The sequence below is a fragment of the Scophthalmus maximus genome, chromosome 1, assembly GCF_022379125.1.
Source record: "Scophthalmus maximus strain ysfricsl-2021 chromosome 1, ASM2237912v1, whole genome shotgun sequence".
NCBI classification, from domain to species: Eukaryota; Metazoa; Chordata; class Actinopteri; order Pleuronectiformes; family Scophthalmidae; genus Scophthalmus; species Scophthalmus maximus.
In genome coordinates, this window is record NC_061515.1 from 17,326,427 (window position 1) to 17,349,254 (window position 22,828).

At 42.2% G+C, this 22,828-nt stretch overlaps 1 protein-coding gene across 2 annotated transcripts in view; it reads right to left on the reverse strand.

The window, feature by feature from the left end:
* The window catches only part of slc9a1a (solute carrier family 9 member A1a), a 29,641-nt gene extending 7,533 nt beyond the window's left edge, over positions 1-22,108 (reverse strand). Inside the window, exons 1-6 of one of the 2 annotated variants that reach the window (XM_035623730.2) lie at positions 21,107-22,108; positions 9,548-10,008; positions 8,321-8,571; positions 6,028-6,245; positions 3,518-3,720; positions 1,053-1,142 (exon numbers count right to left, since the gene is read on the reverse strand). In XM_035623730.2, coding sequence (XP_035479623.1) covers positions 1,053-1,142; positions 3,518-3,720; positions 6,028-6,245; positions 8,321-8,571; positions 9,548-10,008; positions 21,107-21,386 — 1,503 coding nt within the window. In that variant the 5' untranslated portion in view covers positions 21,387-22,108. The remainder of the gene's footprint in view (positions 1-1,052; positions 1,143-3,517; positions 3,721-6,027; positions 6,246-8,320; positions 8,572-9,547; positions 10,009-21,106) is intronic. The other variant, XM_035623735.2, reaches the window with a different exon arrangement.
* Positions 22,109-22,828: the final 720 nt, after the last annotated feature.

Consider the following 22,828-nt stretch of genomic DNA (forward strand, 5'->3'; position numbering starts at 1 on the left):
TGTCTCACAATTAAGTGAATATAGTCTTTATCTCTTATATTGTGATACCATGATCATCGTGAGTAATTTACTATATTAACATACAGTATAATAGTCATATAGTTACATATGTCATTTTTCCAATTGTCATCCCTATTTTTCAAATGGAGCAACAAAATCTTTAAAAGGTGTTTGAAAGGATATGCAGAAGGTGGGGCCGGTGTTGTATGTCACCTAGCTGCTTGCCTGCCATAATAAATAAATACGTAAATTCATGAGTGAATTTGCAAACTACATAACAGAAGCCTGGGTAGCACAACATTCGGATTCCATTCCACATTGTAGCCCAGCAGGACTCTGTACTCAGCCAGTTCTGTTGACTCTAGTCACTGGTGTGTTGCAGTGGAGGAGAAAACGTTTGGACAGCCTGCTCTTCCAGCCTCGAGCACTGGTGACTCACCACAAAGCCCTGGAGATGCCCGTCGTGTGTGTTTGCCTATCCGAGCTGTGTTAATAGCTTTAAAACCCTCAGGGATTATGGACTATTGGTGGTCACTTGTAAATTTTCTCCACAAGCAAATAATGTGGATAAAAAGGCTCTGTATGTACTTAACTAGCAGTTAAAAAGGTTGCCATTATAGAATTTTATGATTGTCATTCATTATGCTGAACCAGTTCACTGTACTGTATTGAGATGAAATACCACCACACAGCCAGTAGGTGGAAGCAGCAATCTAAATTTGATCAACTAAATGGCCTCAGAGTTTTACATTATACTAAAACAACATCAATATCAAAATTGTATTATTTTTGCATCTTCTGAGAATTTCCCAGTCCAGACTAGTAAACAAAAACACGACAAGAAATGAGAAGGCATTGTTAAGCAATTGGTTGCTCGCTATAAGAGGAACTTGTGTCACACTCATTTATGTAGAAGATGTGGTTCAACGCATTTCAAAAAAGTTGATATTTCATTAAACAGCTGCAAACAAAAACACTCCGGGTCATTCATGTGTCCAAAGCATCAAGAAATCATGAACCTCTGACGATGGAGGCTGAGCGGATAATTTTACCTGGGTGTGGATTTCCTCGTTAATCGTGCGCTTGGCCTCCTGTTTTTTCTTTACTGCCAGCAGCTCCACCAGGGGTTTGATGGTCATGCCCTGCAATCAGAGGAATGAGAAGAATAAAACATGTAACACTGTTAACGCCTGCTGGCCTCAGCTAAAGACTGTAAATAGGCATTTATCAACCAGACTATGGTTGAGTGAAATGAGACCAACTGTGCATTAGGGGTTTAAATCTTGTATCTGTATTATTCTTATGGTCTTTCTATGATGTGATGTATGAGTGAACTACAAAACATAAACAGCGCTCTCCATCAACTGATATCGGCTGATCAGCTCCTATACGCCTTTTCCAGTCAACAGCTGCCACATTTCCAGATTGTGCAACAGTCGATTAACAAAACCGGCAGATTTACACACAACCTTTCGCAACAACTGCCATCTTTGCTGTCATCTCTCATCACTTCAGAGGCTGACAACTTAAGAAAAGTGGACAAATCTATAAAGTCAAATTGTAGTAAGATTACCTTTCTGAATCTCTTCTACTTGTAAATAATACAACACACTGATATCTCGCACATGTATTATTTAATGTATATAAGGTGCAAAGAAAAAAATCCTGAACTGCTAAAACATATTGATATTGTGTCTGTATGATCCATTGTCAGTGACAGTTAAGCAAAGTACTGAACTCCAGATTTTCCTGAACTTTTACAGGGGCTGGATGTGAGAATACAAACGTCCGCAAATGTTGCTCACATTTGAACGTTTCCTGCCAGCCACCTAGAACAATTTCAAGAAAATGTCAGAGTGAGCCTATTGGAGAATCCAAGACTATATAAAAATGAACTTAGTCACCAGTTCCTGAAAGTGTTTCTACAGAAGTCTATGAGAAAATGACTATTCTTCTCACTTGATTTATAATGTCAGTAATGTTTTCTTGAGGAGTTTATGGTCTCATTTGCTAGTTTCAAGTCTTCAATACAATACATCATGATGATCAACTCTGTAAATTATGGTCCATTGAGAGTAAAATAGACGATGCCCCGTATGTATTGGTGCGTTGATACATTGTGATTGACAGCTTGTATCGTCCAACTCTGTTCTAAGTGTGTTACTGACGAAGAAAAATGCGTGGCCCCAGGAACTTAAAATCAAACATCAGTATGATTAATGTGTGTGTATGTGTGTGATCATGCCTGTCCGCACCTAAAGGCTTGAACGTATCATTCTGCTTCTTAAAAGATTAAGTCGGCAATCTAGTTAACCGTAATAGCCTAAAGTGGGTGGCAGAATATTCCTGATATTTTCGTAAAACCCTTTTCTGCGAGGAGGCAACGTACAAAAAGGAACTTTATCTATATTCTAAATGGCTACACTTATTTCTTCACCTTAAACAAGTTTGAAGTAAATACGTCATGCTCATTCCTAATGTTTGTGTTGCACTTAACACCAAACACTGCAATTTAAAACCTGTCACAATGAAGGAATGAATCATCCATAGTCCTTCCCTCAATTTCTTTGCAGGGAAAATCTGCCAAGAGATTTGTGCCTTGTTTGAATTTAATCAGCTTCCTGGTGCTCAAAAAACACAAAAATAGGAACACAAGGGTAGGACGATTAAGTTCCAACCCTATGAATTGATCAACAACCTAACCTTACTCATTTGGCAGTTTTCAATAAATAAATGTTCTGAATTCCATATAATTATACTAAAAATAGTTACAACAACATTAAAGGAGATATTCAAAAAGCTAGTGAGGCTACAGACAAGACCAAGAATCCAGAATCTCAACGGGTCCTCCTCTAATTATTCCTGTATTAACTATCACTGAGTAAATAACATCACTCTCTAAATCCCAGTCTCCCTCATACAGTTATATTTTCAGCCCATATTGCAGGTTGAAGTGGGCGTGTCAACCTTCTATCTGCATCTGTTTCAGCATCAGCTGCCAGTGCTAAGTCGAGTGGCATGAATAAAACATTGTTTCCTAATCCGGCCTCTGAGGAGAGGGCACATGTCTTCGGGGTTTTATTTTAGCTGCTGCCATTCTGGGTCTAATTCACGTCCAAGAATCTTTCTACAGTGTTACCAGGAGACTGGTTTATCTATGGTTTGATTCTGTTCTGAGCTAAACTGTTTTTGTTAGTCTACCAGTCAGGGAGAATTCAAACAGTGCTGCAGTGTGAATTTAAACTCACGAGGCAAATATACAAGACTGAAAATGAGCTCTTTTGCAAACTGGTATAGTTGGTGATAACAGATGCAAATTAGTGGGTAAACTGCAGAACATTGGATTAGTGCAGAGGTCAAACAATGTGCAACGTTTTTACAACAGGTGAAGAGTTAAAGCACAGGAATCATATTGAATAGTTGGAACGGGTCTTAATTAAATAAAAAGTAAACTTGTGCGTTGATTGTGGTCACAACAAAATCCCATAACAAGGCTAAAGCTTGAAGTTACTCATACCTGCACAAAGACCGTGAAGAAGATAACAGTGATGATGGCAGTGAGGAACATTTCTCTCATGGGAAACCGACCATCGTCCAGCAGGAAGCCGAGGGAGAAGGCAATGGCGCCTCGCAGGCCACCATAGGCTATAATGAACTGATCCTTGGTGGTCAGCTTGACAATGCGGAAATTGTTGATGATGTAGGTCAAGCCAATCACTCCTATGAAGGACACAATGAGAAATTTGTATTGTGTGTGAGAAGATGTTACAAAGCAGATTATTTTCAAACTTTAAAGATGTAAGTGTCTCGGCTTTAAAATTAGTTATAATAACAAAATATATCAAACCAACCGGCATGTACATAAATGGTTTTATTTTAATGAGCTATCCATCTCTCGCAAAGTCAGCTGTGATATGAAAATCGTATCACAGCGATATAAATGGAAACTAACTGCTGCCTGGCCAGCAATTTAAAACTGTACAACATACTTTGGAAAGTAGTCATCAGTAATATAAATGATACCTGATAAGTTGTAAATAAACCAAAACCTGCAGAGCATTTAAATGGACAAGAAGATTTTAAATTGTTTTCCATTACTGAAACATGAAGTAGCATTTACTACGCTCCCCTGCTCCCAGTTCCTTTTTTTAAAACAAAGGCCTTTTGACACAGTAAACAAAACCTTGTTGTGAAAATTGCCGCTCACCAGAAAGTGTACTATTATTATTATTTTTATAATTAATCTACTTTCAAAATAAATTCTAGTTTCTTAACGCTTCTTTCTTGATTTGCATGTGAGGCCTTTAAATTACAAATTTTATTAAATAATATAATAAAACATTTCAAGTGGCAAACACATTGTCAACTACACTGAACAAAATTATAAATGCAACACTTGTTTTTGCCCACATTTTTCATGAGCTGAACTCAAAGATCTAAGACTTTTTATATGTACACAAAAGGCTTATTTCTCTCAAATATTGTTCACAAATCTGTCTAAATCTGTGTTAGTGATTAGTGATTATTGCACAGGTGTGCCTTAGGCTGGCCACAATAAAAGACCACTCTAAAATGTGCAGTTTTATCACAGCACAATGCCACAGATGTCGCAAGTTTTGAGGGAGCGTGCAATTGGCATGCTGACTGCAGGAATGTCCACCAGAGCTGTTGCCCGTGAATTGAATGTTCATTTCTCTACCATAAGCCGTCTCCAAAGGCGTTTCAGAGAATTTGGCAGTACATCCAACAGGCCTCACAACCGCAGACCACGTGTAACCACACCAGCCCAGGACCTCCATATCAAGCATCTTCACCTCCAACATCGTCTGAGACCAGCCAACCGGACAGCTTTCTACACAAACTGTCAGAAACCGTCTCAGGGAAGCTCATCTGCATGCTCGTCGTCCTCATCGGGGTCTCGACCTGACTGCAGTTCGTCGTCGTAACCGACTTGAGTGGGAAAATGCTCACATTCGATCGCGTCTGGCACTTTGGAGAGGTGATCTCTTCACGGACGAATCCCGGTTTTCACTGTACAGGGCAGATGGCAGACAGCGTGTATTGCGTCGTGTGGGTGAGCGGTTTGCTGATGTCAACGTTGTGGATCGAGTGGCCCATGGTGGCGGTGGGGTTATGGTATGGGCAGGCGTATGTTATGGACAACGAACATAGGAGCATTTTATTGATGGCATTTTGAAAGCACAGAGATACCGTGACGAGATCCTGAGGCCCATGATTGTGCCATTCATCCACGACCATCACCTCATGTTGCAGCATGATAATGCACGGCCCCATGTTGCAAGGATCTGTACACAATTCCTGGAAGCTGAAAACATCCCAGTTCTTGCATGGCCCGCATACTCACCAGACATGTCATCCATTGAGCATGTTTGGGATGCTCTCGATTGGCGTATACGACAGCGTGTTCCAGGTCCTGCCAATATCCAGCAACTTCGCACAGCCATCGAAGAGTAGTGGACCAACATTCCACAGGCCACAATCAACAACCTGATCAACTCTATGCGAAGGAGATGTGTTGCACTGCGTGAGGCAAACGGTGGTCACACCAGATACTGACTGGTTTTCAGACCCCCCGACTCCACCAATACAGTAAAACTGCACATTTTAGAGTGGTCTTTTATTGTGGCCAGCCTAAGGCACACCTGTGAAATAATCATGCTGTCTAATCAGCATCTTGATATGTCACACCTGTGAGGTGGATGGATTATCTCGGAAAAGGAGAAGTGCTCACTATCACAGATTTAGACAGATTTGTGAACAATATTTGAGAGAAATAAGCCTTTTGTGGACATAGAAAAAGTCTTTAGATCTTTGAGTTCAGCTCATGAAAAATGGGGGCAAAAACAAAGTGTTGCGTTTATAATTTTGCTCAGTGTAGATCTCCCGAGAATTAATTTCTAAAACACTTCCTCTGCTGCATATTATTTCCCCTTTAAACTACTTCACATCCAAGCATGGAAACATTACATTTATAAGGCATGAGAGAACTGCTGCAAAAGATCTAACCTATGACCCGTGCCACCAGACACAGAATGACAGTGACAGTGACGAAGATCCAGTTCCAAGAGTGAGGTCCGTCCACCGTGGCTACGCCCAGAAAGATGAAGATCAGTGTCTCGCTGACGCTGCTCCACATTTTCAGGAAGTACTTGATGGTGGTGTGGGACTTGTGGGATATATTGGCCTCCACATAGGGACGCATCACTGCTCCACATGATATCAACCTGGAAGGAGAAGAGGTAAATGTTTGCTCAGTTGAAAGATATTGAAATGAGTGGTCAAAGTGATGGTTTGCATCTTTCAAAATGTGTTGCTTGTCTTGTTCCAAATGCTAAAATGTCTGTTACCCAAAATAAAAAAATATCATATAAGAATAAATCAGATTATTTTATATATTTTAAAGGGAAAAACTATTTAGATGAAGTCCTGGCTTGACTTGATTCATTTGCAACAGTCATGTCTGAGTTGTCATGTCAAAGTTGTGCTCCAGCTACTCCATCTGAGATTACAGGAATTTGTGACGCAGACAAAGATGTCTCGATCCCTGTCTGGTAACCACTTCTCTATTCCATTCTCTTGTAATGCAGTGGAGAAAACAAATGTGATCCAAGTAAGGAAAGCCACCACTGCTGCTCAACCTTCACACCATACTCCGTCCATGTCAATATTGGTTTGGCTTTCAGGGCTTCAGAGGAACAATAAAAGGAATTCACACCAATAAGCTAACGTCCAACACGTGATATGAAAAACCACCTTGACAAATCAAGTTTTTGAAGTGAGGAGCAATACAACAGCCACAGGCATTGGAAGGAGATTGTCCTTGAAAGTACACATCCTTTGGCCCTGACACAGAAGGGAGACTCAGTAAATTATCACCTTCTGTCTCCAACATCAATAATTCCTTGCACCTTAAACAGAAGAGAGATTGATATGTGCTGCAGGAGCTGATGAGAAATGGCACCTCAGAGTATGTTGAGATGCCAGTACATTTGGGCTTGGTTGAGATGACACTGTATAAGATTAATTCATTAGACCCCTGGTGCAATCAACCATGGTGTACAGCTGACGTACTGTCATTGAGGAGTAGCTGAAATGGATTTTCCCTGCAGTGGCAAGGTTTTATATAGACCATGACATTTAATCAAGTAGGAGTACCACCTTGCAGTTGCAAGACTCTAACAACCAGGCAAGATGCAGTTTATATCCGTGTCTTTCAAAACTCATAATATATGAGTGTCAGCTCATATGAGGAGAATTTGAAGGATATAAAATGTCATCACTTCATCTTGTTATCCTTTCAGGCCTTTAGTGTGAAATAGAGGAAAGTACTGAAGATGTAGATTCTAGAACTAACCATGCTAAAAATTCATAGTCTAATTGATCTCACATATTATAAAGACATTTATTGAATGGATACACTGCATAAGTAAGAGAAAGTAACTCCAAGAAAAACAGTGATATACAGGAGGAAACCTGAAAGACAAGCCACATGAATTGAAGAATGAATGACTACGTGTTTACAGAAAATCACTAACATTAGCATGCTAACAAAATCATAATAAGCAAACCCTTTAAAGAGAAACTAAACCACTTTTTTCATCTGAAAACCAATGTATATGGGTATTTAGTAGTGTTGTTGATCGATTCGGGTCCAGATCTAGACAGTTTAGTGCGAGGTGTGTGGACTCCCCTCTACTGGTTGAAACCTGGCTTTTGCATTTAAATTTGATGTATTGGGGATTGGTGACGTTTCTTGAGGCAGCTTACGTCACCAAACAGCCCCTCCTCCCTATATTTACCAACGTCTCTGACTGAACATATTGTGAAGGAGGAGTAGTATCAAAGAATGCAGCGAACGCTTGGTTTCCAAGAGCTCCGGCTTCTGGCGCAACTGGGGCTGGAGCCAACGGCTCCAACTGATGCGGCTCGGGAACACCATGGTCCGCCCCCCACACTAGTCCCCACTTAAGGGCAACCTTCCAGAAGAGCCCACTGTGGCAAAGGTGATGTGTGATTCTGTGTTGCTCTCCATTTTTTTATGGCCTGAGAACTTCACTGACAGTGACACTGACACTCTCACACCCAGCCCCTCTTCCCTTGCCACTCAGTCGCCTTTCCAGTATTTAGCCCTTTAAACTCGAAAAATAAAATAAGTCTGTTTTTGTTGAAGATCGGTGAAAACAGTAACGACAATTAGACTTGCATGCACATCACAAAGAAAATATAACTATGGGGCAAAAATGCATTATTTTCTGAGTCTGTCTCTATGCCCGTCTTTTATCCACCCCCCAACACTTACGCCATGATGCCTGAGAGGTGGAACATCTCAGCTGACAGGTAGGCCATGTAGCTGTACACGAAGACAAATAGTGGCTCGATGACACGCGTGTGGGAAGTGAAGCGTGAGGTGAAGGCAGACAGGAAGCCATAGATAGCTCCCACAAGTACGCCACCCAACGCAACCACCAGAAAGGAGATGACTCCAAGGAAGGCGTCCAACACCGTCACTGGGCCAGCGGCCGAGTACTCATCAAAAAGGTGGTATAGCACCTAGGAGACAGAGGAATTAGAGAGGGGGAGACGGAAAATATTGGGTGATTAAAAATAGAGGTAAGATTTCAAGAAAAAACAGACATGGATGAGTATGAATAGATACTTTGTGTTTACGGTTGGCTTGATTAAGAAAAATGACAGAGATGGAGTGTTATCCACTAATCAAAACAAAAGTCTACAAAAAAGTCTAGTTATAATGAAAACTATGCACTATGTAGCTCTATTGTTTCTTTGACTGTATTCAAAAGAGGAACCGCAAACAAAGAAGTCATGATGCAGGTTCCAAAACAGTTAATATCATCTAGAACTTGAGAAAATGCATCCTTTATTTTGTATTGCTCAGTGTTGCTGGGAAATTATTTTCCAAATATAGATTTTGTAGAAAACATGACTGGTTGAGTCAAAAAGTATTTAGGCAGAAGGTTTTACCTGAGCCAAGTTCTGCACCAAGCATTTGCTAAGTATCTCCCTCACGTTATATATACTGTTAAATCTAACTGGTGACTCCAAACAGGCCTACGAACAACTGGTGTGCTGGGAGCTGAGAATTACTGGGAGGTGACAGGCTGGTCAGGGGATCACCTGCTGGTGTGTTTACAGCTTAAATCTAACTTTAAGGTTAAAGTGACTAAATTAAAAAAATAACATTTCCACATAGCCTGAGCTAAAGGCTGAAATTTTAATTTGTCCTAACAATAAGCCTTCTGGGTGAAAAGGTTCAATTACTGGATGATGCTGAATTACATCTGCGCCTAGTGATGGCTCCAATACTGATATAGGAGCCTCTGAGTGGTACAAGCAACAGTATAGTGTGGTATCATCTATATTTCTTGACAGAGAAGTGCCTCTTGTCTCCAAGTCTTTACTGGAGCATCATTAAAACAATAAATGCGTTCACTCATCACAAATGGAAGCAGGAAATCTGCTGCAGTGCCAACCCCACTGTGTCCTGTTTCTTGTTTGGGTCACTCACCACAGTGACGGCATCGTTCAGCAGTGATTCGCCAAACACCAGGATGTGCAAAAGTTCGTTTATGTGGATCTCCTCAAACACAGCAAGCACAGCGACAGGATCCACAGCTGAGACGATGGAGCCAAACAGCAGGCAAGGCAGCAGACTGAGTTTGTTGAGGTCTGGCTGGCTCTGACACACAGCATACAGGATGCCCCCGATGAAGAAGGCGTTCCACAGTGTCCCCACGACAGCAAACATGAGGATGGTGCCGATGTTCTCCATGAAAGGGCGGATGGGCAGGAAGTAGCCAGCATCTAGGATGATGGGCGGCAGCAGGCAGAGGAAGAACAATCTCGAGTCCAGCACTGGTGGGACCTTCTCTCCAGCCAGTTTGATGAGCCCCCCCACCAACAGGCCCACCACAATCAACAGGCAGCTTTCTGGCACGATGTTGGACAGACGAGGAATCAGGTGGAACCCTGGGAAAATAGATGGAGCATGGAGGGGAGACAAAGGACAAGAATGAGCTAATGATTTGTCTGAAAATTCACTGCAGAATTCACTGCAGAATTCACTGCTTCGGGACTAAATGGTCTGCATGTGTGTGTGTGTGTGTGTGTGTGTGTGTGTTTGTGTGTGTGTGCCTGAGTGGTAAGAAAGTAAATGTGTTTGTAGGTACCCTGCAAAAGCAATCTGTGAAATCACAACATAACAAGAGCAACCAGTTGTGACATACTACACTTCTGTGAGCACCAGCATCGCCCAGTCAACAAACTCTAACTAAAAAGTCCCATTTCCTCAATTGAGAAACATTACATTTTTAATTTCATATACTTTGATCATCACCCAGGGATTGACATGCAAAGCCCCCCCATTTAAATATCTCTTTTTCTGTGAGTATCTGATCTAAGGTCCTCACAAGTCCAAAGCATTTGACATTTGCGTCTGATGTTTGGAGGTTCCCATCCCATATCTCCACTAATAGACATGACACGTGGACTGTAGTGTATGTGTTAACACCGTGGCCCTGTCAGTTCTTGAAAAAAAAAAAAAAAAATAAAGTCGAGGCTGCAATTAAACTACATGTACCAAGGGCCCACATTCAGGACATGAGACTTGGTGGTAATTTTTTAAAAATTTCTGCTCACTCTTCGCTTCTCGTTTACGTAATGATTTTGGAGGAGTTCCACATAATTGAAATAACCTTTGCAATTATCTATCATCTCCTGAGGCTGCATGGCTCACATGCCACACAGCACAAGCAGCTCTGCAAGGAGACTACCTGTTAATGCTTTTGCAGGCAAAATGACTTACTACCTGGCAAATGTCAAAAGTTGTTTGACCATAAAATGCTCAAAAAGCTGAATCAGGACCACAAATACCACCATCTTGTGCTACTGTTAAGGTTCACATGAAATCATAAACTGGAAGGTTACATACTGTTTACACATAACTAATGGGATGAGGCCGCTGCAGTATATTTTCTATATTTACTGTACGCTAATGCAGCACAGGGGGCATGACATTTTTTAGCTGGCACAGGACCAGCTGACGACATGGTGCATTTACCACTCTACACACAAACACAACACAGATATATTAACCGGGTAAGGCTACACGCTCTCATGCAGGCTGAACAATCATATAGGGGTAGATGATATGACATCGAGGTGAAATACAATCTGGCAGCAACGCAAATTAAGTCGCCACTTGAATAACTCTTTGAATCTGACACATTTTTGCAATTTCATAAAATCCTGTGCAAACCATAGACTGTATATAAAAATGGACGTAGTCACCGGGTGCGGAAAATGAAGCCAATTCAAAAGCGCCTGAAGCCTGGGATAACAAGCAGAGGGCGCTGGTTGAAGTTTGCAAAAAGAAGTCAGTTTCTATAGAAGTCTATGAGAAGATGGTCCGACTTAGAATGTCAGTAAATATCTTCCTGAGGGGTTCATGGTCTCAATCTCTAGTTTCAAGTCTTCTTCAATACAGCATGCTGGTCTTTCCAATCGGTGCATGGATGCAGGTGTAGGTGGGCACACAGTGGACGAGCTCTCAGTCAGACCCAAAAAACCAACAAAATTTGCAAACATCGGGTTTTGCATGGGGAGTTGCTACTTGGTGCAGACACAAAGCTGGAGAGAATGTGGGAGAAAATCACATATGAGGACTAACACCTGTATGTTACATGCCACAAAATGTCCACAGTAAGACTGATACTGTGGACCACTTACTGTAAGTCAATGTTACATAGCTTAATGCTTTGAATGTGTGAAAATGGTAAGGAGCTGAAAAGATTTGTACTGTAGTGTATAATATAATTTTCTTTTTGATAGGAGGGATTTTAAATGGGCATCAAAGTCAAGGTATCAGTACCGCTTTCAAACATTTTTTGAGTGATACCCAGTCTACATTTTACAGTCTGTGTTTGTGTGTGTTTGTGTATTGTGTGTAAAGAAACAGGGGGAGGTTGACATGGTAATTGAGTTACAAAAACAAGCTGTTTTACACATCCGCCCTGAGCTACAGCCTTCGCATGGAAATGTATGGTGCACACACCCCAATTGTTTAAACCTGAAATGGAAATTCTTTATATAGAAATTGAATCCTGCTGTAGGAAAAATGCATCCACAGCTGCACATGAGCACCACAGCGACAATGTTCAAGCTCTTCGGGTCAACAATGGACGGTGCGGTGACAGCAGCTCCATTTGGCACAATAGTCACATGGAGTGCACAGAGGGGAGGGGCAGGCAGGTAAACAGCTCGGGCCTGCTCCAATTTGCTTACGTTTGAACAGTCGGGATGGTGGAGCAACTAATTCATATTCAATCATCATCACACAGCACCGGGCCTTAACACACAGGCTGCCAGTAACAAGAATTACAATTGAATAGATCATTTATAATCAAGACATACTAGCTGGGATCCTATTGACACTTTATCATTACAACGTTACATGGCTTTGTCTGTGTCAAACTTTAGCATCAGAGATTCTAAACAAGACATCTAAGGTAGGGGGAGGCGTGTTTGCACTTAGGCAGCTTGAGGACAACATGGTTAGTGTTTCAACACACAAGCTCAACAAGTGCATGTCTGTGACTTATACAGCTGCATGCAGCTGTAGGTCTGGAGCTCGGAGGAGTGAGGAAGCCTTTATCTAAACTGCTCAGAGGAGGCCTAATACAACTCAGAGCCTGAGGACTCCTCTCTTTTCAAAACCTTAACTTAACAGAAACCTTATGTGACTCCCCTAAAAGCTTGTCCCTAGATTATCCAAAGCACAATGGGCCTCAAGCAAGTACATGTATTCTTATCCTTAATTTCTCCTACATCTTCTATCTTCAGAAAAATCTGTAAATTAAATGCGTAAACAAGATGAATGCCACCTGTGCATATTTTAGCGAGTGTGCTCATGTCCGGAGGAGTTCATTCATGAAAACGGCATTAAAGAGTTAAAAGAAGAAGTTTATGAGATCAGGAATTGAAGTTCTGTTTTCAAAGATGCAGAAAAAATTATAGTGTAGGATTTTTTAGCAGTGTCAGCAGGAGTTAAGTGACGGACTAAACCAGATCTGTTAATACTGAGTTCCTTGCGAGTCGCACTGTCACAGAAATAAAGATGAAATGCATCGATATGAAAATGGCTTAAAAAAAAACAAACACTTGCCACAACAAGGCAATCGATGACTGCAAGGATGTCTAGGTCTCAGTCACTGTTATAGATGAGAAAATATGTAACATAACCGTCAATGCAGGAGTGCGCATATTACGCTTGTTGTATGAACCCTCCTGTCTTGTGTGCGGGTTGAGTCATGAGCTAATTTTTAAACAAATGATCCCAAAATAGTTGACAAGGCGACAATCAAAGACTGGCATATATTCAGCAACTCCGTGCGCCCCTTGCGCAAAATGCATGCCAACTGCCAAAGATGTGCACTCCCTTGGCTATTGCGCAACAACGTTTAACAGGAACATGAATACATTTAGATTCATTTTATAATTTGAATTTCAGAATTAAACTAAATAATGTTATATATAATGTTATTTATATACTTAAAATTGCTTCAAAGTGATGAAAAACAACCCGAAAGTGGAAAAACTTGGTTTGCTTAACAGCAGACCATTTATGTGAGTCCTACAACATGTCTGTGAAAAAAATGGTGAATTGAGGAAGATCTCCTAAATCACTCGTACGCAGGATTTAAGAACAAATCTGTTTGTACAAACGGTTCTTGTATGAGGCCCAATGTGTCTTCGGAAGAAAGTATCAGGTCGTTTACTGGAGGCTTCAAAATTAAAACCTGAATTAGCAAAGAAATGTTCACAACATCTTAACCCCCTATAGTCACTGTTACATTATTAAAAAGCTGTGTCTAAATGTGTCTCTGACATCAGTACCAACGAGATCTCTGTTCAGTGTGGGGGAACACCAGATGACACAAGAGGGCAGGAAGCTAATTGGTTCCCTGCTGAAAAGAATAGATTACAGTGATGTACTTCCTTGTTACCCATGGTAGTGTGTTATATAAAATTTCTGCCACTAACCAAGTTATTACAGTTTCTTATTTCCAAGCTTCTGTTATTCCACCATTAACAATTTCACTTAAGCAATGCTTAATGTTTGTTCAGAAGGTATTTTCAATTTTCATTAAAGAAAGATGAGCTTGTTCAGCCTGTTGTAAGCTAAAAAAAGGGGAAGCAGTGCACACAACAAGGTCAGCAAATAAAGATCATTGTTTCTACAAGTCATACCTTAAAGGGACTAGTGCTCTAAATTGCTGAGCATATGGTTTATGTTGTATATTGGTTTGTTGGACAGTTATACTCAAGGAAAAAAAACATCCTTTATATGGGCTACTAATCGAAGAAACTGTGGTTGAAGGAGACAGGAACTTATCAATATTATCTAAGAAATTACATGCTATATTTCATCAAAATAAATCATCAAATACATGTCATGTTATAAAAGCCCACAGCATGTGTATGAAACAAATGCTCTTTCAACTTCTATCTATATAAGCAATTTTGCTAAAAACACATGCAAAACAATGCCCACAGGGATTTCTTCCAGCTGTAGACAGGGTTTCGCAAATTCATACGACCAGACACACACACCAAGTTGTAGTCAAGTTACAAACTTCGTTGGCTGTTACCCACTGATTTCCACAAAAGAGAGACTTTCTGGTTACACTGTTTTTCTTAAACCCATGACAGTACTTCCCATACTTCAAAGCTTTAGAAGAAGTTTAGCTTAATCCGTTGGGTGCCCTGGGAAACCAAGCAGGGTTATTATTGGAAGACAAAGAGTCCTACTATCCCTCATGTTAAGTGTTCTTCCGAGTGACATTAAGTAATGAACCTGAGCCAGGGTACTTTTGGCTCAAAGCTTTCTGTCCCTGAACTGGCACTTAAAGCTCAAGCAGGCAATAAAGGAATGGCAGCAAAACGAAGCTAGTGGTGGGCTATTTTATTTTTAACTATCCAAATGGAAACACATCAGCTGAAGTCCTGTTGGTATTTTCCTGTCAAGGGTGACAAATGTCAGTGCTGGGGCTGGGCAATAATTCAATGGTATCACTTATTAACTTTTCATATCATAGTAATGCCTCACAATTATCATACTGAAATGGATAAGATAGACCATATACATAAACATGTAGTCTGTATGTTTTGTGAAAAACTACTGAAACATTAGCTAGACCCATCTGGATCAATGGAAAGACATGCATTTTCAACATGTTCTGAATACTTGAATATTTTGGTGAACACCTTATCAGTGTGTGTCCACACTGCTCAGTCCGGCAGGAGCTGTGGAATAATACTCGGTAACTCGCAGGAATGTTAATTAATTCTCAAGGGAAAGAAGCGCCTTAGGGAATTTTTTTCTAAACTGTTGTTGTGACCAAGTTCTGCAAAGGAAGACATTTACACAGAACCTTCGATAAAAAGACGGGCAATGTAGCCCTCCATGAAAGGAAAGACAGGTCATGGCTGGATGGACTAAGCATATTACTGCTGACGCCTCAAGCAGTGGTACACTCAACACTGGATCCAAGAAAGACGCTTTTAATGGCCCATTATCATTCATGGGTGACCAGGAGGGACAAGCATAGACCAAGGAGACAAAAAGCCATTTCAGCATCGATGCAGACCTTTCTAAGTGTAAAAACTCTCAGCACATCCAGGACCAAGGACAAAAAGGCTCAGTGAAGAAAGCCTGAAGCGTCCAAACCTAAGTGGTGACAGTTCACACATTCTTAAGTCTTTCCTGCATGACTCCCATTACGGCCTTCAGTGTTCATCGAGTGTAGAGCAAGAGAGATAAGATTGGGAAAAGAGGACAAGTGAACTTCAAAGAATCACCCGTGGCACATATCTTGCATTGTCAAGACACATGTATGAAGGTGATAAGTGGTAAGTGTGCTCTGGTGACAAGCCATACAGTATGTACAAGATCCTTGAACAATAAGATCAGGTGGTTCACCCTGGCTGCTTGTCAATAACGACAGGTGCTGTCCTAGACTCACCCCTCCTGCTGCCTATATGCAGCAAGGTTACTGAAAACCAGTAGAGGGTAGCACGATTTCACTTGCGTGCATGTGTACCCAGTGTCAGCAGAGCCTGGTACTTACGTATTCATCATTTCCAAATCCAGGAACTGTGTCCTGTTGCCAGGTGACTAATTGTGCACCACGGGCAAACGAAACCTGCCGGTTCAGGCAAACACAAAAGATAGAAAAATATTTAAACAGTGTATTTTGTAAAGAATGAGACTGGTGACACATTAATTTAATTATTTTCCTAGAAATCAAGGTGTTAAAAAGGCTGACCAGTTTTGCATACAAAAATGCTGTAACGCTCACAGGAGAATGAGGAAACATTTCAGGGCAATTCCGGCCTTGTTCCTCACAACAGAGCTGCGGAAAAGAATAGCTTTTGTGATTCAGTGTTTCATTGATGCAGACCATTGTGCTCCTCAAGTTGCTTGTGCAAGACCAGCGATGGCTTAAATTATTAATAATGGCATGCTGCTGGTATATGGTATTTCTGTATGACCCCCCTGACGCCATATATGCACAAAACAGCGCTGGCTTACACAGGTGATTGCTCACAAGGGTGCATTTCCATGTTATGGCGACAGTAAGCACCACAACACTGTATCATTTACGCTTTGATTCCCAAAGCCATCTACTCTAACTACTGAGTGGAGTACAATTCATTGACGCTATCGAATGTCTGTTACAAGCAGCATTGTACACACACCTTCTGCTGAGTGTGTGATGTTTCAAATGGAAAGAAAACAGAGAGAAAGATTAGATAACATTTTATTTTAGAAGGAACTGAAAGGGGGATTTAACATTTGTACGAACAGAGGCTACCAGTAGATCCACCTTTGACTGATAAGAGATAGCCTTGTTTCACAAAGATGAGAACAATATCTTAGAAAAAATAGTACATTTTATGATGACAAAGTCCAAGGCATTGACCTACACATGGGGTCATTCTTTGAATAAAACAGAAGAACAATTGCAACCGCTGTAGCTAGGCTAATCATTGACATTGTCTTAAGCCTATGGTACCTAAAATACTGATTATTGTTTTGACCCTGTCATGCTTGCACAGAATGGACAACGATCACACCAATTGATATTCATCATTGCTTTAATGGCTACTGGTGTGAATGCTGTAGCTACAGACAGGATATTGAATAATCTTCAACAATCTACTGAAGTTATCCAAAATGAAGTGCGTGTGGACATTTTTTCTTCGTTATAAACCTTCAGTGCTCAATTATGACTTGAATAGTATGTCCAAGATAAGCTGCATCTTTAATGGCCCATTGACTTAAACTTTGCCTTAGGTGTGGTTTCCAACGACAGACAGTCATTTTTAGATAAGGTCGATATTAAAAGTCATATTTCTTAACAGATTTGCTAAATCCAGAACCTTTGGACAACAACAAATAAATCGGCCCAAAGTTGATACAGACACAGCTTCAATTTTCCATGTCACCAAAACATGTAGAGACTGAATTAGAAAAAGGGATGCATACTGTTCAAGAATGATTATGAAGGTGATTTGAAGGGCAACCCAGCGATACTGATAACGTCTCCCTCCGTAGTTATCGTCAGTTGTTCATAGATAAGCATTCTTTTAAGGCATGGGCTGGTCCATAAGGTAACCATTTGCTTGACAGTTGACAGTCGATCCAAATAAATGCGTCATTCTTGAAATTGTGTTTATCAGTACATTGTGATCCTTGGAAAATTAAACCTTTGCTGTCTTAACAACGTCATTCTGAAAACACATGTCATGTCAAGGCCCATGATGAAAAAATAAACTAAGTAACTCAATATCTTTAATTTTCTCACGTTTAAGTATCAGAAAGAGACAAAGAATTAGACAAGCTTAGCATTACCTCGCCATATCAAACGATTTCACTTTCAAACATATTCGGCCTCTACCACAATCTGTGAAACCTCTGTGGTTTATGATATATGTGTAAAATTATGCTACAGAATATGTAATGGTACAATTATATTTTATTTAACAAATATCTACCATTATCTGATGCAGCACTCAAATTCTTTTTCATATTTTGCCTTTTTGTCGATCAGGTCCATATCGTATCATTAAAAGATTAGCAAACAAACTAAAAAGCCACTTGTGTAGAGAGTATTTTGCTGACGCCCTTTTCTTCACTCCTTCACACAAGAATCAAGGTTCAGGTTACAGTCTAACTTCCACTTCAAAAAAAACTACAGCATACTCTGATAAAAACAACTTTGTATGTAATGGTGTGTGTGTACATTTCACGGTGGTAACACACCTTCTCTTCAAACTGTTAGGGTAGTTAATTATAAATGGAAGGCGAGGCTAACTGGACTTGTTAGACATGTTACAAGGAAGTTACCAGAAGGTGTGTCCCACGGCCCACTCAGTGTCAGTTCCTGGTGGATGTTTGATAAGGTTATAAATTAATGTAACCACTAAACTCTATCACAGAGTACTCATCGTTGTTTATAACTTCAGGTGAAAGTTTTGTTTATGTAGTATCTTGCTTCATTGAGCAAATGATTGTGGAACTGGGTTAATTTAGATAATAGCCTTTTAACATTTTTTTTCTAGCTAATTTGAAATTTAAAAATCCTTTCAACCATGCCCTTCCACTGAACAGAGGCAAAGAAAACCTTAATGGGGCCTATACAGTAGACTCCCAGAGGCAACTGTAGCTTTGGAGTCATTGGCTGATAAAGAATGGAGTTACTGTTCAATACTAACCCTGCAGCCTAATTACAGGAGCCAACATAGAGGATGTCTCATAAATATTACTTTAAAACCGTTAGGACATATTCTTAGAGAATGAACTGTATTTCTATAGCGCTTTTCTAGTCTTATTGACCACTCAAAGCGCTTCACGGGACAGAGTCAGATTCACCCATTCACACACACATCCAGCTCTGCTATTTACCCTGCCTTTTCTATCACATACATTAACTGCAGGCACAGGCGTCAGAGGCACATTTTTTTGGTCTTGCCCAAGACGGCATGCGGACTGGGGCAACAGGGATCAAACCACCGACCTTCTGGTGTAGTGGTGGCCGACACTCTTTACCACCTGAGCCTCAGCAGCCACAAGTAAAATGAAAAGCTTTGGCACTGGGTATAATCAATTCAAGAAAAGTAAGGAGAGAAAGGCCCCATGCACATTGGCAGGGCTGCTTAGAGGTAAATGGACTGTGGATGTACACTGTACAATACTGGATTCCTGATGATGAATCAGAGACATGCACATGGCTGAACACTGTAGCAGTCACATCAAATATCCCACAGCTCATTTCCAGCAGTTCGGAGATAATCACAGGCTTAAGGTCACCACTGTCTAGTGCTGCTGGCAGCTCACACACATCCAGTCTCATTTCTTTTCTGCTTCCTTCTGCTTCATACACTTTCATAATTCCATCAACTCACTCTCTCTTTTCATCCCTCATTTTCAGTCCACGTCCTTGAGCTGCGTCCTTACACTTATCCGCCCCAGCCAGGTGGTCCCTCTCTGCCTGTCCTCTCCCCAAGAACACCGGGCTCCTTTTGCCCAGACAGTGAGGCAGTGTCCTCGCTACAGACTAGTGCTCAAATCAGGCCCCTGATGTCACAAGCAACTGACAAGCTGCTGGCTCTCAGAAAAGAAAAAAAAAAGAAAGCAGAGTTATGCAGTGTTATGTGGAAATCACAACATGGGGAAGTTCTGATGATAGATAGGAAAGCAGGATAGAGACAGTATAGAGAAGAAAAGAGGTCATGAGTGCAAAGGAGTGGAGAGGGGAGGAGCAACACAGGGAGAGGAAACAGAAGACAGTGAAGTAACAGAGAAATTAAGAGCGGGACAGACGTCTTTCAATGCGTATCCGGATTGGGAACAAACAAAAACAGTTTGGACTCTAATTTCCCCGTCACTTTTGATTCATCCCTCGTGTCAACTTTGCAAGGCTTTGCAGCACAATAGCATAGCAGGAGGTTCCGCCGTGCTGAAAACTTGCCAGATAGTTGCTTTCACAAAACCCACATTGCTGCATCAAGCTGCTTAGTCATCACTGTAGTAGCAAGGCACAAGCACAGAAGATGCACAACCCGAGACAGGCTGACAGATCTGATGAGTAATCTGCGTGTAACCAGAAATGAAAGATTTACTGACTGAATTGAGTTGTTCAGGTCAAACTCGTGTCAGCATCTCTGCTTGGTGGGCAGAATGCAAGAAGGCCAGGTGGCCCGGTGGTCAGAGATAATCTTGTGACAGATAGGTTTGATCAGGTTGATCGATTATTGAGCCCACTGTTTTGCCGTCCTTACATGTCACTATTACATACTATCTCTGCTGCAGTGATCCATTACTAGGCATACAGTAGACTAATCAAGTCTTCTCTTCAACATGTGATTTTTATTTTAAAGACTCTTGGAAGACGCTTGGAAGCATTCACAAATGTTATTGTCATAGAATATCATGTTATTCTACAACAATTCCGTTTGTTAGGGCCAGAGCTCCACTGACAAAGTCAGAGCGAGGACCTATTGTAATCGTGTGAATTATTCTCATTCTAATTTGAGGCACCTAACGTGCTCCGACCTCCCCAAACATTTGCACATGCATCAGAACAGTTTTTAGGGGTCTCAGGCATGATGTAGATAAACCAAATTTGGTAGGCACGTGTATCACGTGGAGACCTACCAAAAAACAAAAGGTCGCCATGACCTCCGACCAACAGGAAGCCGACCATTTCGATTTGTGTGTGCAAAATGTGGCCATTTTTCGCACGTACGCCGTACTTTAACGAACTCCTCCGACACACTGCTCACCGGCAACTTCGAATTTGGCGTCATCTCAAGACTTATGGGATCAAACGATACGTCAGAGCCCCTTGTTATTGTTATTATTATTATAATTATTATTATTATTATTCAGCCTGTTTTTTTTTGTTGGTTTTTTCGTGTCGATGTGCAGGTAACTGAGAAACCATCTGACTCGCCTGGGATGATTATACACCTGTAGCCGAGGCCACGTGCACGTGGTACTCACCTAACTTCATCAAGGAGGCGAGCAGCACCCACAGCGAGATCTCGAAGGGCGTCTGGATGTGATGGTAGTCGAGGCTGAGCACGGGGAAGGGCTTCTTGGTGAAGTTGTGTCGGCCGTTCGCCGCCGTGTGGTTGCCCGCGTGTTCCTGGTGGCCGACACCCGCAGAGCTGGCGTCTCCGAGGGGCAGCAGCACCAGGAGCAGGAGCAGCAGGAGCAGCCCCCGCTCCGGCGAACTCCTCCCGGAGCCAGGCGGGCGCTGCGAACCGCTCCTCGAGGGCATTTCGCCGAACGACGAGGGCGACGAGGAGAACGGGACTCGAGGAAGTTGAGGGACGTCCGGCGAGTGAGCGAGCTTCTTTAACCCGCCAAAGTGCCCTCGACTGGCTCACGGCGAAAAACCGGCGGCCCCGCTCTCTGGCTAGCTCGACGTCGTCGGCCAGGTGAGAACGGTCGCGCCGACGCGGAAGAGGGCGGTCGGCGTCGAGATCAAACAGGGAGCCGACTTTTACAACACCGCGGACGACACAAGAGTCCGAACTGTCCCGTTCGTGCCTCGGCACAGGCGCGGTTCACGGGCGTCGGCGAACACACCAAGGTCCCGGGCGGGGAGAGGTGTCACTGCTCGACGCTGGGGGCGAGGGAGGACTCCGCGGCATCCCGCTGCGCGCCGCTTCCTCCTCTGCCGACTGCCCGACACGCTGGTCCGTCCGCGGGGCGGCGGTGCTCCGACGCTGACCTTGAGGAGAAGCCGCGCAGCTGCCACATCGTATTTTTCGCCGTGTGCGCTGTGTCCCGAGCCCCGCTGCGTCTCAACTTTTTGATGCCGGTGTCCGTGTCCGCGGCAATTCCTCTCCGGGGGCCCGGCTCAGAGACGAGACGGGACGGGACGGAGGAGTGTGTTCGTCCCCGGCTTCAGAGGATGCCGTCGGGCCAAGTGGCGAACGCGACCGCCGGCAGTTGTGTTTAGCTTGGTGCAACCTTCAGAACACACACCCTCTCGCGGACGTTTTGGTGGATGGGAGGAGGAGGAGGAGGAGGAGGGGAAGGACGACTATAGTGACACCTATAGGAATGGAGGGTGTGTCATGGGGAAGAGCAACCGTAACATCTCCAAAGCTGCTGCTCCTGCAATACACTTCCACCACAAACACACACACACACACACACACACACTCTCACACTGTTCCTGAATGGGACCAGACCATACAGTAGTTGAATCCCAAAGCTTGAGCAGATTACATATCTTGATGGGATTTTTTTTTTTCAAGCTGAAAAAGAACCCTGGTAGCAAACAGATATAAAAATCTGTTTCATCAAAGGTCACTTATTTACTTACTCAAATAAGAAAAAAGAACAAGAAGGGCACTCAGCAGAGCTCGTCTAGTTCTCATAGTAGAAATATAAAAGTAAAAAGGAAGTGTTCTGATATCCTTAATGCTTTATTTGTCATCCACATCGACACCAACATTCTAAATGTAATGGGTTCTTGCCTGATCCAGGCCCCATCCCTCCACCAAGTTTGGTGGAAATCAGTTCAGTCGTTTTTGTGTAATGCTTCCAAAAATTGAACTGACAAACCAACAAACAGACAAAAGACATGACACCTTGGCGGAGGTAAATAAAATAAAATAATTGAACAATAGCCTAATTGTGACGTGCAAAAATGTGGGCAACCTACTAACTCAGTACTTATTCCTCCCCTTTAGAATGGGAAGGGAAATA